Genomic DNA, 13714 nt, shown 5'->3' on the forward strand with positions numbered 1-13714 from the left:
TATTCTAAGTGCGGTGCCTGACTCACGACGGAATCTGGGGATGTGAATTAATAAGCCCTGCATTAATAAAAGCAAGAGGCCTGTCAAGTCTCCACGTTCAATCCATCTTCACTTATTTATTACCAATTTGAAAGCAGGATTATATCCTCCTGTCGTTCCTTCCCTAGTGTATCTTATTTACTTCTTAAGCTTATCCAAGGAAGGCAACTTTCAAATAAACATATATATATATATATATATATATATATATATATATATATATATATATATATTTACCCTGTGGTTTTCAGCATTATTTTAATATGATCCTGAGTTGAATAGCGGATAAAGTAATATGTTACAACGGTGATTAATACAAATCTATTTCATAAAACAAATAAAATGAATCTTCCTTAAGAGTTTCATTGTGTAACGCAATCACAGAGCCTCATATACAATTGTAATGAGGAGTAGTAAGTCACATAAATGGTTACATAATGATGTCAGATATGAACTGGGTAAAAAATCTAATAAATGTTTTTTCTTGATCTCTGAATTAGCTTCTAACTCTGGTAATGTAATTATAGAGCATAGTAATAAGCATTATTCCCAGTTAACCATTGTTTAGATGTTTAAAATGACTATACTGTCCAATTAGAATTTTCAGTTATATTTATCTTTAAGGGGGTTAAAGAACACTGTAGGGTCAGAAACACAAACATATATGCTTGACCCTATAGTGTTAAAAATATTATTTAGGTGCTTGGCCCCACCTTAACCCCTTAAGGACCTCATAAAAGGGAATCATGACATGTCACACATGTCATGTGTCCTTAAGGGGTTAAACAAGTTAAAAACTTGTTTTTGTTCCAGCACCACACAGTTCTGTCTCAGCTGGCCCCGCCCCAAATCCTCCACCTTAGATGAGATAATCAAAATTGACAATCTCAACCAATCCAAAAAAGGATTGTATTTTCTGAGATTGTCAATTGTGGTGATCTCAGCCAGGAGGTGGGGGAGGGGGAGAGGCTTGGTCAATCATCATCTCCTCATAGAGATGAATTGAATCAATGCCTCTCTATGGGGAAAGCCAGCATCTCCATACAGAGCATGGAGACGCTGAACATCAGTGCTGCATGTTGTGCAGCACTTACCCAGGAAGCACCTCTAGTGGCCGTCTGAGTGACGTAAATAATGTAAATGTTTTCTTTTTTGCAGGGATCAAAAGGAGATGCAGGACTGAAGGGAGAATTTGGATTTAAAGGAGACAGTGTACGTATTAATGGGTTTACAGTATTTGATGATTTGTAAATTATGCTTTAATATCATATGTAATAAGTAAAATACAATTCCAGAACCAGTGGGTGAAACTATTTTAAGGTTCTTGGTTAACCTCAACTCACCCCATTTCATGTACTTGGGGTATTGTAATAACTAGTTGCAACATTTAGTGTAAAAAAGGCAGAGTTTAAAATAGGGAGTGAAGCAGAGCTGGAGGAGAGAGTAAAGCGCTGTCCCATAGGAGAGAGCAAGAGACAGGTATGTAAGGTAGAGATTACTCTGGGAGGCCATAAGCTTTCCTGAAGAGATGGGTTTTAAGGCCCTTCTTAAATGATTGAAGACTAGGGGAGAGTCTGATGGCAGTAGGCAGGCTATTCCATAGGAAAGGAGCCACCCGCGAGAGGTCCTGCAAGCGCGAGTTGGCCGTATGGGTGCGAGCAGCGGTCAGGAGGTGGTCACGGGCAAAGTGGAGGGAACGAGGAGGGGCATACCTATGGATCAGTGAAGAGATATAAGAGGGGCTAGAATTGTTCAGTGCTTTAAATGTATGGGTTAGCACTTTGAATTGACTCCTATAGGATACAGGGAGCCAATGTAAGGACTGGCAGAGGAGTGAGGTGTGAGAGGACTGACTAGAGAGGAAAATCAGTCTAGCTGCAGCATTCATTACAGACTGTAGCGGGGGAATACGGCTTTTGGGGAGACCAATCAGGAGAGGGTTACGGTAATCCATGCGGGGAATTACTAGAGCATGGACAAGCTCTTGTGTAAGAAAGATGCGGGCTATGTTTTTGAGTTGGAACCTACAGGACTTGGCAACAAACTGGATGTGAGACCAGAGTCAAGTATGACGCCAAGACAGCACGCTTGCAGGGATGGACTTATGTGGATATCACCGACTTGAAGGGAGAGCGAGAGAGGAGGATCAGTATTAGGAGGAGGAAAGACAAGGAGTTCATTTTTAGAGAGATTGAGTTTCAGAAAGCGTGAGGACATCCAGTCAGAGATGGAAGAAAGGCAAGCAGTGACACGTTGCAGGACGGCAGGGGAGAGGTCCTGGGGAGGAGAGGTATATCTGAGTGTCATCAGCATACAGGTGGTAGTGGAATCAAAAAGAGGCAATACGTTTACCAAGAGCTGTAATGGTTCTAGTGATTTTAGTGTCCCCCATCCTTTTGTGACCAGTATGAGTAAACTATGCAAAGTGTTCTGGAAAAAAGTACAGCTGTCAATTCTTCTCCTCACTCGACAATCTGCCAGATTGGGAGACATTGTTATATTCCAGGGTTTTCAAGATCACCACACATTTAAAATGAAGGCTTTTACTTGTATTAATATCTCTGGAACCATCTCCCAGTGTACTCTGCTGCATGCATGCTGATCTCATATACCTTTGTTACTCAGTTGAAAATGTCTCCTACCTTCTTAGCATAAATCGTCAAGGCCTTCTCTTGAGGTTACTTAAAAGCCCTAGAACATTATAAGATTAGAATACTTTGTTGGTCGGACATTCCAGAAGTGGCGTGAGCTGCAGACGATTTGTAGAATTGTAGCTATTTGTTGAACTTGACATATATCTTCATTTACTTTAATAGGGTCCACCGGGTCCACTTGGCCCACCAGGTTTGCGTGGCTTGCCGGGAAATGTGGTAAGTGATATCCTAGAACTAAATGCATGTTTGTACTGCTGACATAAAAACATGTTTTGCTTGATTGACATGTTGACAATACATTCAACTGTTAAACGGTTACACAAAATAAAAATGTGAAATATTTTCATAACCAGTTCATACAAAAATTCATAGAAATGATTGTCTCATAGAATAAACCTAATGATTATTACCCCTATATATCTTGTAAACAGTGAATATGCATTTGTGAGGTCTGAAAATTAAGAAAAAAATGTAGGGAATCCACATTACTTTATTTACCTGTATCCTAGGAATGAGAGCTTCCATCTTGGCTTCCTGTTAATCATCGTAACCAAACAAATTGATGTCAGTAGAAGAAAAATCAAACACTCAAACAACACCCATTATGCTTGTCATTCAGTAAAAAGAACACCCTATGTCTTGCATCTAATATGTTAATGGACATGGTTATCACCTTCCAATCCCATGCAGTGTGTGCCTTGTCTATGCCAGGACTGAACTGGATCACAATCTAAATACAATTGAGCATAACAATTATAGGTGACATTCAGTGTTTTCCTTCAGTGATGGAAAAGTGAAGGTTGCCTAACTATGTTATGTTTCTCCAGTATAAGCTTTTTTTTATAACTTTGACAAAACCTTTATTTATAAAATGCAAGTGGATCTTTGTGACTGGGTGATTAACATATTCATAATCTAGGCAACAAGCTTTTTACAGTAGAATAATGTATTCCATTAATAGAACACCAAGCTTTGCAATGAGTCACGCTTCATTTTAATCAATGGGTAGAACTGTTCAAATATTTACATTGATTTTATTCATTCTAGTAAGAAATATAATTGAAAATGAGATATTTGGTCTAGGGATTTTTATCATTTATTTACTTTTTTTTGCACACACTGACGGTTATAGCAAAGTTTTCATTTTTCTTTCAATGGGAATATTGTATCCTTTGTCTTGCATTATTTGCATTGACTTTACAATGCCAGGAGGAACAGTCTTAGAATGGTGGGGTTTTTGTGAATTCCTAAAGTTATAAGACTCTCTGGGCAGGGATACAGGGACCATGGAACTCTGTGAATCATTACCTATCCGATGAGTTTGGACTGACATGGTGCTTAGAGTGTCCCTTTAAATATTCAGGGAAGCTGAGTTGAACAAAACCGTGGAATTCTGGCTACATTATCAGTAGTAGATTAGTTATTCATTCAATTCTTTTTTCTGCTATATTTGTGTATTTTTCACATGAAACAAAATTCACTAAATCATTTGAAGCATATCTGTCATGACACATTTACTTTACCAAATAACAGCTCCTAACGCTATACATATATTATTCATCAAAGCAATACATTTCATGTTTGTTTACATCATATCGTTACTTGCCTGCTGCCCATCTCTCTAGTACCGCCATACTTGGAGGTCTGTGTAATCTGTTAATCTGTTGTAAAATCAGCATTTTGCTGTTTTATGTTTTCAGATAAAGATTTTTATGGCACCGTGATATGCAGGCAGCATTTAGTGATTTATTTTACCTTTCTGAAGAAAATGTTCTGCAGTAAAAAATATTCTAAAAAAGGGATCAGTAAATACAGGCAGTGAATACTTTGTTTCTTGTTTGTAAACCCAATATATATCTACGCTTGATTATAATATTGTATAAGGAATGCCAAATGAATAATCAGAACATGAAATTAAGTAAATATGGACGCTAGACACAACATAGGTCTCTGTATTTTAATTTTAGTCATTTGTGTCTTTGAAGAAAAAAGAATTCAAAGACTGTGCTAGTTAATTAAATGTCAACCAACCAAAAGGTCAATAAGTATGCTTTCTAAACCCAGAGCATAAACATATCCCAGGACTGGGGCTCTGTGGATGAATCCAAATGACAATTTATGTTGATCATTTCCTGTTTTATGATTAATGTATTCATCGATTACAGTAAAATCAGTGGTACGTTCATCATTGCCATAGACCACTGTATTTGTTTAGGAGAAAAGGTGTTGCTTTCCTAGTGAACATGAAATAGATAAATGTGTAAATGCATGTGAATTCTTTGAATTCTAAATAATCCGAATAATTTTGTTAATGTGGTTCCCACTATTACAATATGACCTATACTACAATGTTCACTTTACAGGGAATTCCAGGAGATGCTGGCCCACCAGGGAAAGATGGACAAAGGGGAGAGAAGGTAATGATAAATTGCATTTCTATGAATAAAATGTTATAGTACAAACTTTGAAAGACAGTATATTATTTCTCACTCAGTGCATGAAGTTGAAACCAAATAGATAAAATGTTTTCTGCCTTCTCACTCTCTTCGATCTGCTCACATTTGTGTTGAAAGAGGAAGTGGACATTCAGTAAAGTGTTGTTTAATTTCTTGGTCGGTTTTCCTGATTATTGTGGGAATTTTATTGTGAGTATCTCACTAACCTTTGCTCTACATGAAAAGCAGTTAAGCTTGAACAGTGAGGATAGTATGGTCTGGAGAACCCGGTATCAGGGGCTCGTGAAATGCTCTGTCAGTCACAAATCATGTTAATGACGTGGTTATATTCCGCTTGGTATTATCTGCAATAGTACATATCAAGATGTTTGCTTCACGCACATACACACACCATAGTGTCCAGGTGTTTACAGAGTGACTGAATGCTTGATGTTTGGAGCTTTTTATCTTTATTAGAACATAGCATTGTAGTAAGGTCAAAATTATGTACAGCCGACTAACTTTCTATCTTTATGATTAGGCTACCACAATGCAAACATTCAATTTGATGCTGTTTAAAGTGAAACCCAAGCATATAGTCATAAAAACTATTTCAAATTGCAGAATATACCAACATAAATGAATGGTTATTACATTGTGCCTTTGTCCATAGTGTTTTAAAAAAATATAGAAATTACTCAAAAATCTGGGTTTCAGACAAAGGGATTCAATTACAGATGCTGAAATAAAAAAGGATTGTACGGATGTACATTAATGACCTCAGCCACCATTGATACACACAAAATATTTAAAACCAAGTCTTTTTAACAATTCCTTACCACAACCTCTCCATGTGCCACTCCACCACCTTAGCAGAGATCTTTAATCCCATTGGGAAGCATTGGGAGCCTATTGCACATGCATGGAAAATCACCACATTTAGTAAATCAACATTTTCTCAATGAGGATCATTCAGTACGCTGAACATGGGTCCTGCAAAGATTAGAGCACCTCATCCAGGAAGTCCATCTATTGGCATCTATTGGAGATGTACGTATGCAGCAGTATAAACACTGCCTTCTCTCTGAAAAAGGCAGCATTTACAATGCTCAGCCTTCATGGACTGGCTACATGCTCCAGAGCCACTTTAAACACACTTATCTTTTCCAAATGTTGCTAAACTATGTGTAAAATGTAATGAGTTACGGTAGTTACTTTATCCAACCCAATGTTATCATCAAGCACGGAGTTAGCATTTATTGACTGATTTTAGACTTTGTGGAAGACTTATGGAGAACTTATAACGGCCATAACTTACAAGCATTATCAGTAAAATGTTGTAGCATGGAAACAGGTGAAAGTCGCTAATTTTACAGACATTTTAGAAAATGTTGACTTATCAGCACCTGACTGTGACAAGCACATAAATCAATCCATGGATGGGACCCTACTGCTGGACAGGAAATCCGAACCTTGCTACAGATAGTTTGATCATTATTTAAAGGAATGCAAAATATAACGATAAAATAATCAAGCTGTGAGTATAATGGAGTTAGAAAGTTTTTTTTCCAAAAACATATTTTTTGTAATGTGCTTATTTTCTATTTTAGAATGAGTTTAAAGAAACAGAGTTTCTTAATAGCAGCAAAATGAAGGAAAAGGAAAACCTATCATTACAACTAAAAGTACAACCATTGATAATCGGCAGTAAATTGTATATGAGAATCATTTGATAATTACATGTTTCCGTGCAGGACTGCTTAATATATGTAATTAAAAACACTAATTTCTGCCTAGTTTTTTTGCATTTCATACTTTTTTTTAATTTATAATTTTTATGGTCATTTCTTCTCTCTTTTTTCCTTTTTATTTTTTATTTGTAATTTTTATCTTTTTTTTTCTTATTCAAAATCAAATTTGAAGTGACAATCATAACTGTAAGGTAAAGGAAAGATTCATGGAAAGAGGGAAAAATCAAGAATAAATTGAATGTCGATGGAGCCACAAATATATGTGTATAGCTAGTCCAGGTTATAATATAACATAGTCCAGTATAGGGGACTGCAGAGAAGGTCTTAGTCTCTCGAATGAATATTTACACAGGTGCTGGACCTATACAAATGTAGTAATCCATGATTCGCACACTCTTACACTGTGTATGTGCGTGGTCATTTTATCCATATTATGACTACACTGTATTTTATTATAAAGATAATCAAGTGTATTGGAGTTGATTGCGCTTCCAGCAGTGCAGATACGAGCTAGAGAGCATATTCTATTTTTTTGTTATTTTTTCTTGGCTTTTTATCGGAATTTGGTTAATAAATAAATCCCAGTGGTTTCTACAATTTTTTCCATATGATATCGTTTGCTAAAAATAACTGCAATCACAATAACTACATTTTATGTTTCTAATACAAAATAGCTGCTTCCTCTATTCATAAAAAAAAATTGGATGTCTCATCGTATGTAGTTTTTATTTTAAAACAATACAAATAATACGAAAAATGGGTAAATTCATTTTTTGTCTCATCGTTTGAGTCATTCCTGGGCAAATCAGCAATGTGTTTGCTTAGTCATCTAGAAACATTTTGACCCATTTTATCCTGTTGCCGAGTCAATCAACCTGTTACCACGGCCATCAATAAAATATACCACTTTTAGCATAATATATGGATATGAGCCAAGCAGTACGTAATGGCTACTCATCCAGATTGTATCATTTTGAAAATATGAGGGTTTAACAATATAATCTTTGTCCTCGTTGCCTCAACCCTCAAGAGAACAAGGAGCTTTTCATAAACTCTTACGCTGCGTTCCGCACAAATAATGAGGACTTGGACATGTCTCAGGGAGAGCACAGCCAATTCCTAGAGCTAAACAATTTTGTTCAGCTCTATTAGGCATACAGTTTTCTACATTACAGCCCGTTGCAATGAAAGTGGTGAAAAATGACAATATAGTGCATTTTGGAGGATGTATAATTGAACTTATAATAGTTTTTTTACCGTAGAGAAATGCAGTAAATGACCAGAGTTAGAATGACATCACTCCATGCTGGTGCAAGTCTATTTAATATAATGTTTGCTCCTGTCCCACCGTACCCTGGAGTGTTGTCTATAAGCTAATATTTTAGTTAGCCATCGTGAATGAAACCTGTTTGCATAATAGTTTCAAGGATTGTTCATGAGCAAATTTCCTTAAAAGACAAAATGTGAGATTTATGTATTTTAATACATTTTTATACAGTTTTGGTAATTTTTGTATCCGCTAGTTCTGTATAGTTATATATCACATGGATTCAGGTAAGTGACTCAATGGGGGTTTAACCAATACAATGACCATAGCACAGATCAGCCCCAATACAAACAATAAAAACCAAAGGAAAAAATTACCTTTGCACTCTTTCAAATTCCTATGTACATTCAAAGAACTGAGTTTTTTTAGTTTCACTCCAATGGCCATTAATGTGTGATCCCACCTGCCTCGTCAAGGAAAAACCTATTTAACCCCTTAAGGACACAGCTTCAGAAGCTTGTCTTACGCTTAATGACACAAGCAATTTTTGCATTTTCTTGCTGTTTGCGTTCAACTGCAATTTGCATCTATCTCGTTTATTGCACCGACACATATTATATACTGTTTTTTAAAGGACAGAAAGGGCTTTAATTTGATGTAACATATATATATATATATATATATATATATATATATATATATATATATATATATATAAATGCTTATTTATTATCGAAAAAAAATACAGAAAAATGCAAAAAAAACAACAAAATTGTGTTTTTTGTACAGTTTTTGCAATAATAATGTGTGCATAATTAGTGCAGGTTAAAGAAAGTAATTAAACATAAATTCATTTAGTTGTTCTGATTTACAGAATATATAACGTGTCTGGGATTTTAAGTTTTTTTTGGTAGTTACAGGTCACAAAGCACAAGGAGTAAAATAAACTTTTAATGTGGAGCGATTTTAGAATTTGGTATGTTTGTCTTGTAAGCTTAATAGCCATAAAAGAAAACAAAATTGCCACACAAAAGTATATATTTATATAAAGTAGACATCACAGGCTATTTACCTAAGGTTGTTTTGACACTTTCTACGTAGTCATTTCACTGCCAACCTCTGCTAAATATTGGAGTAAAATTGTGTTTTTCTTTTTTGGCCCACAAACTTAAAACAAAGAATTTCTCATGTGTATTTTGTAAAGTTGGTGTGTGCTATTCCTGTACAAAGTTTTATTTTGTGTTCAGTTACATCTGCTGAGTAAAATGACACCTCCTTTGTATGTCTTTGGCACTATTTCGTGAAGCTGTCCTTTTCAGTATTCACAGTAGAATTTTGAGAGACAGATTTAATGAGCCTATGCTTCCATTTGGGGTATTATAACAGTTTGACTGTTCAAAAAAAACCCACAAAGGCCTACCATTTGTAAAAGTAGACACTCCAGGGTATCTCATATGGTGCATATTGTGCCTTAACATGCCCCCTCTTTTTCCCCAATATATGCCAAAGTAAAAAAATATTTTGGGCACTTTTTCCATAAGCATTACATTTGTGCTGGGCATTTTGTATATTTCATATGTGCCACTAAGTTCAAAAACCCCATATTATACTCAGCTAAGTCTTCTGAGTAAAATGACACCCCCATTGTAAGTCTTTGGCAATATTTTGTGAAGTTACAGTGCTGTAAAAGAGACGTGACAAGTTTACGTTTTTAAGTGTGAATTTTCATGGAGGGTTTTGATGCGTCCGCGCTCCACTTTGGAGCACTTGAGCAGGCTACATATTACAACTACACCATACAGGCATACCATTTCTTAAAGAACACATCCCAGGGTATTTCAAAAGGCATATTTTGAACCTTAGTGTGGGATAATGTTTCCGCTAGCTTGTACCAAGTGTAGTGGTAATAAGCATTTTTTCTGCCTTTTTGACACACAAAGTGAGTTTGCACAGTATATTTTACAAACCTTATGTGTGCTATGACTGTATAATACTTCATATGTTGCTCAGCTATGTCATCTGAGTACAGCAATACCCCCGTATGTACCTTTGCCAGGTATATGTGGATGTTAAAGGGGCACATTTGAGACGCAGCCATTCAGTTTTTTTTCTTACTTTGAAGTTTTACGCTGTGTCCATGTTCCAATTTGGAGTAGTTTAGATGGTTGGTTATTGAAACTTCCCCACAAACACATACTATTTATTAACGAATACACCCTGTATTGTAAAGCTTGTAAAGCGCTATGGAATATGCTGGTGCTATAAAACTACCAGTAATAATAATAACAATAATACGATTAACAATTCACCTTACTGCAAGATTTTGCCTTGAGATGCCTTGATGTGAGGTGCCCTAGCTTGTGGCACTACCATATAATCGCCAACTTATCACTCATTTAGGAATATGTAATGCACAATGTTATTGGACTGATTGTGACAGAAACAACTGTCAGCTGCACTGTCAACCACTACGCAATTTGTGGCACCTAATGAAAACTCTATCAGAGTTATAAAGTGAGCATTCAAAGTGTTCTGAGCTGCAAGCAAAGCTGACTAATGTTTCCAATTCAGCGAGTTTTGCCTTAAATTTGAGATTCACTTTAATTCTCACTTTAGTAAGTGAACTTGTGAGTCTTCTGTACTGGAAACTAAGTACGACTATGAGCTTTTATATGATAGCTATATATAAGAGAATGTAGTCCATACGTAATCATAAATACAACTTTTAAGGAATAAAGGGAAAGCACAAGTACAATATGTATTCCCGACACTCGGGTTATGGATACAGATTGTTTTTACTATTGTACTGGAAACATCTAAATTCTTTCATTTACATCTTACAATGTCCAATTTCAAAATGTTTTCTTTTTATTATGTGTATATATATTTTGTAAAATCGCAATATTCAGTCATGGAACATTTAACTTTGTTACTTTAATATCGCATTAACTTTATTTTATTGTTATAACTAAAACTTTAGGGTGAACCCGGCAGAGAAGGAAAGGTTGGATTGCCTGGACCTCCGGGAGAAATGGGTCTAGCCGGACTACCAGGACTACCAGGCAAAGGGAGAGATGGCCAGCCAGTGAGTTTCTTTATTCTATGCATCATTTACATTCATGTGTTTAGTTTATGCTTTTTAATGCACTGTATATGTTTTCTGTCTGTATGTATCTATGTCTGTCTCTTTATAAATCTGTATTTCTATTTATCAATCTCTAGCTGCAGATATATTTTAGGAAATTGCTGGAATGTGCCCGTTTCCCGCTACCAGTAAAGAACAAAAGCATTTACATTTCTATTTATCTTTTTTCATTTTGTCTAGGGGGAACGTGGCTTAACGGGTCCCGCAGGGCATTCAGGGATGAAGGTAAGCAATAAACAATGGGTAATAAAGCAGCCATTTTCTTTTACCTCATTACGCATTCAGTCTAATACTGAGTTAGTCAGTGTTTTGCTTTCTGTTCTAGTTTGGTGCCAGTGGAAATATTAGCATACTTTCACACGTCTGATTGAATGTTAGTATTTATACATTACACAGTTCTGGTGTAAAAACACACATTGTAATAATTAGTCCGGATTATAAAAAATGCCCTCTGTTAGATATTTTCTTACGGATTGCTGTACTGTGACCAAATGCCAAGCAGTTTGAGGATAAGGATGGCTTATGATGTATTTATTAAATATTTTACCCGGAAAGATACATTGAGATTTCTCTCATTTTCAAGTGTGTCCTGGGTCCACAAAACATTGCATTGATACAATAGGGTAAAATAAAATACAAAAACAATATTGATATACAATCTATACAAAATTTAACATAGCACAGGTAAGAAATATATAATCAACCATGACAGTTGCATTCTGTTTTGAGGTATGTAGAGAAGAGTCTTAAAGTATTTTAGGCCTGGGGAAGACTTGACAGTGTGCGTGAGGTCATTCCACATTTGCGGCGCTCTGTAGGAAAAGGAGGATCGGGGTGCTTTCTTTTTGTATTGAGGTAGACTAAATAAAGTGCAGGTACTGGATCGGAGGTTATAGGAGGTTTGAACAGCCTGGGAGAGCATTTTGCTCAGGTAGGGTGGAAGCTTCTCAGAGATGTTCTTAAACACAAGGCTGGAAAGATGAAGGGTGCGTCTGGATTCCAGCGACAGCCAGTTTAGTTCTTTTAGCATGTCACAAAGGTGGGTCATGTAATTACAATGTAGCACAAATCAGCAGAACGAGTTATACAATGTATTAAGTTTATTAAGTTGTGTTTGTGTGTGTGCAGGTGCATATACTACATTCCCATAATCAATGATTGGCATCAGCATTTGCTGTACAATCTTTTCCTTTACTGTAGGGCTTAGGCAGGATTTGTTTCTGTACAGGGCACCTAGTTTTGGATAAAGTTTAGATGCACATTTTTCTATGTGGAGGCCAACAGATAGATTGGGGTCTAACATAATACCCAAGTATTTGAAAGAATGGACTGTGGTCAGGGTACTATTTGATTTTGTTTTGATGGATAGGTGGGAATTGTGTAATTTGTGTAATTTAGGTACTGTTCCAAAGATCATTGTGACAGTTTTGTCAGTGTTTAGGAGGAGTTTGTTTTTTGTGATCCACTTTTCTACTGGTCTTGGAGCACAGCCTCAAGCTGCGATTTGCTTGCATAGATTACAGTGTCGTCTGTGTACATTTGAGGATTTGCAGACATTAGGGAACTTCTAGGGATAATTTTATTACCTGTTCGCATTCAGTATATAATAGATGAATTAATCGATTCTTCCAAAGACTCAAAGGCATTCAATTAATTGGGTTAACCCCTTAAGGACCAAACTTCTGGAATAAAAGGGAATTATGACATGTCACACATGTCGTGTGTCCTTAAGGGGTTAAAGGACCACTATAGGCACCCAGACCACTTCAGCTTAATGGCGTGGTCTGGGTGCCAGGTCCAGCTAGGATTAACCCTTTTTTCTATAAACATAGCAGTTTCAGAGAAACTGCTTTGTTTATAATAGGGTTCATCCAGCCTCTAGTGGCTGTCTCATTGACAGCCGCTAGAGGCGCTTCCGCGCTTCTCACTGTGATTTTCACAGTGAGAAGACGCCAGCGTCCATAGGAAAGCATTGTGAATGCTTTCCTGTGGACTGGCTGAATGCACGCACAGCTCCTGCCGCGCATGCACATTCAGCCGAGGAAGAGGAGAGGAGGAGGAGAAAAGGAGGAGAAAAGGAGGAGAAAAGGAGGAGAGGAGGAGGAGAGTCCCCCGCCTGGCGCTGGAGAAAGAGGTAAGTTTAACCCCTTCCACCCCCTAGATCCCGGCGGGAGGGGGACCATGAGGGTGGGGGCACCCTCAGGGCACTATAGTGCCAGGAAAACAAGTAGGTCCTTTAAGGGGTTTCTGTGCAAGTCTTGTAGATGATGTAACAAAAACAAAACATGATTTTAAAGTCAAACTTTTTAAATATTATATATAAATAATATAAGAAAAAAATGCATATTTACTGGAGCAAATTCTCATGACGCTGGTGATATCTGTTTTAACCAGGTGGTGCTTGAGATTTCACCTCCCTTTAA

At 36.6% G+C, this 13714-nt stretch overlaps 1 protein-coding gene across 2 annotated transcripts in view; it reads left to right on the top strand.

Moving 5' to 3' along the window:
* COL22A1 (collagen type XXII alpha 1 chain) overlaps positions 1 to 13714 on the top strand; it is a 321826-nt gene that overhangs the window by 241751 nt on the left and 66361 nt on the right. For both annotated transcript variants that reach the window (XM_063451032.1, XM_063451033.1), the window contains exons 36-40: positions 1198 to 1251; positions 2856 to 2909; positions 5057 to 5110; positions 11127 to 11231; positions 11472 to 11516. In XM_063451032.1, the coding sequence (XP_063307102.1) occupies positions 1198 to 1251; positions 2856 to 2909; positions 5057 to 5110; positions 11127 to 11231; positions 11472 to 11516 (312 nt within the window). The remainder of the gene's footprint in view (positions 1 to 1197; positions 1252 to 2855; positions 2910 to 5056; positions 5111 to 11126; positions 11232 to 11471; positions 11517 to 13714) is intronic.

The sequence above is a fragment of the Pelobates fuscus genome, chromosome 4 (genome assembly GCF_036172605.1).
Source record: "Pelobates fuscus isolate aPelFus1 chromosome 4, aPelFus1.pri, whole genome shotgun sequence".
Classification (NCBI taxonomy): domain Eukaryota; kingdom Metazoa; phylum Chordata; class Amphibia; order Anura; family Pelobatidae; genus Pelobates; species Pelobates fuscus.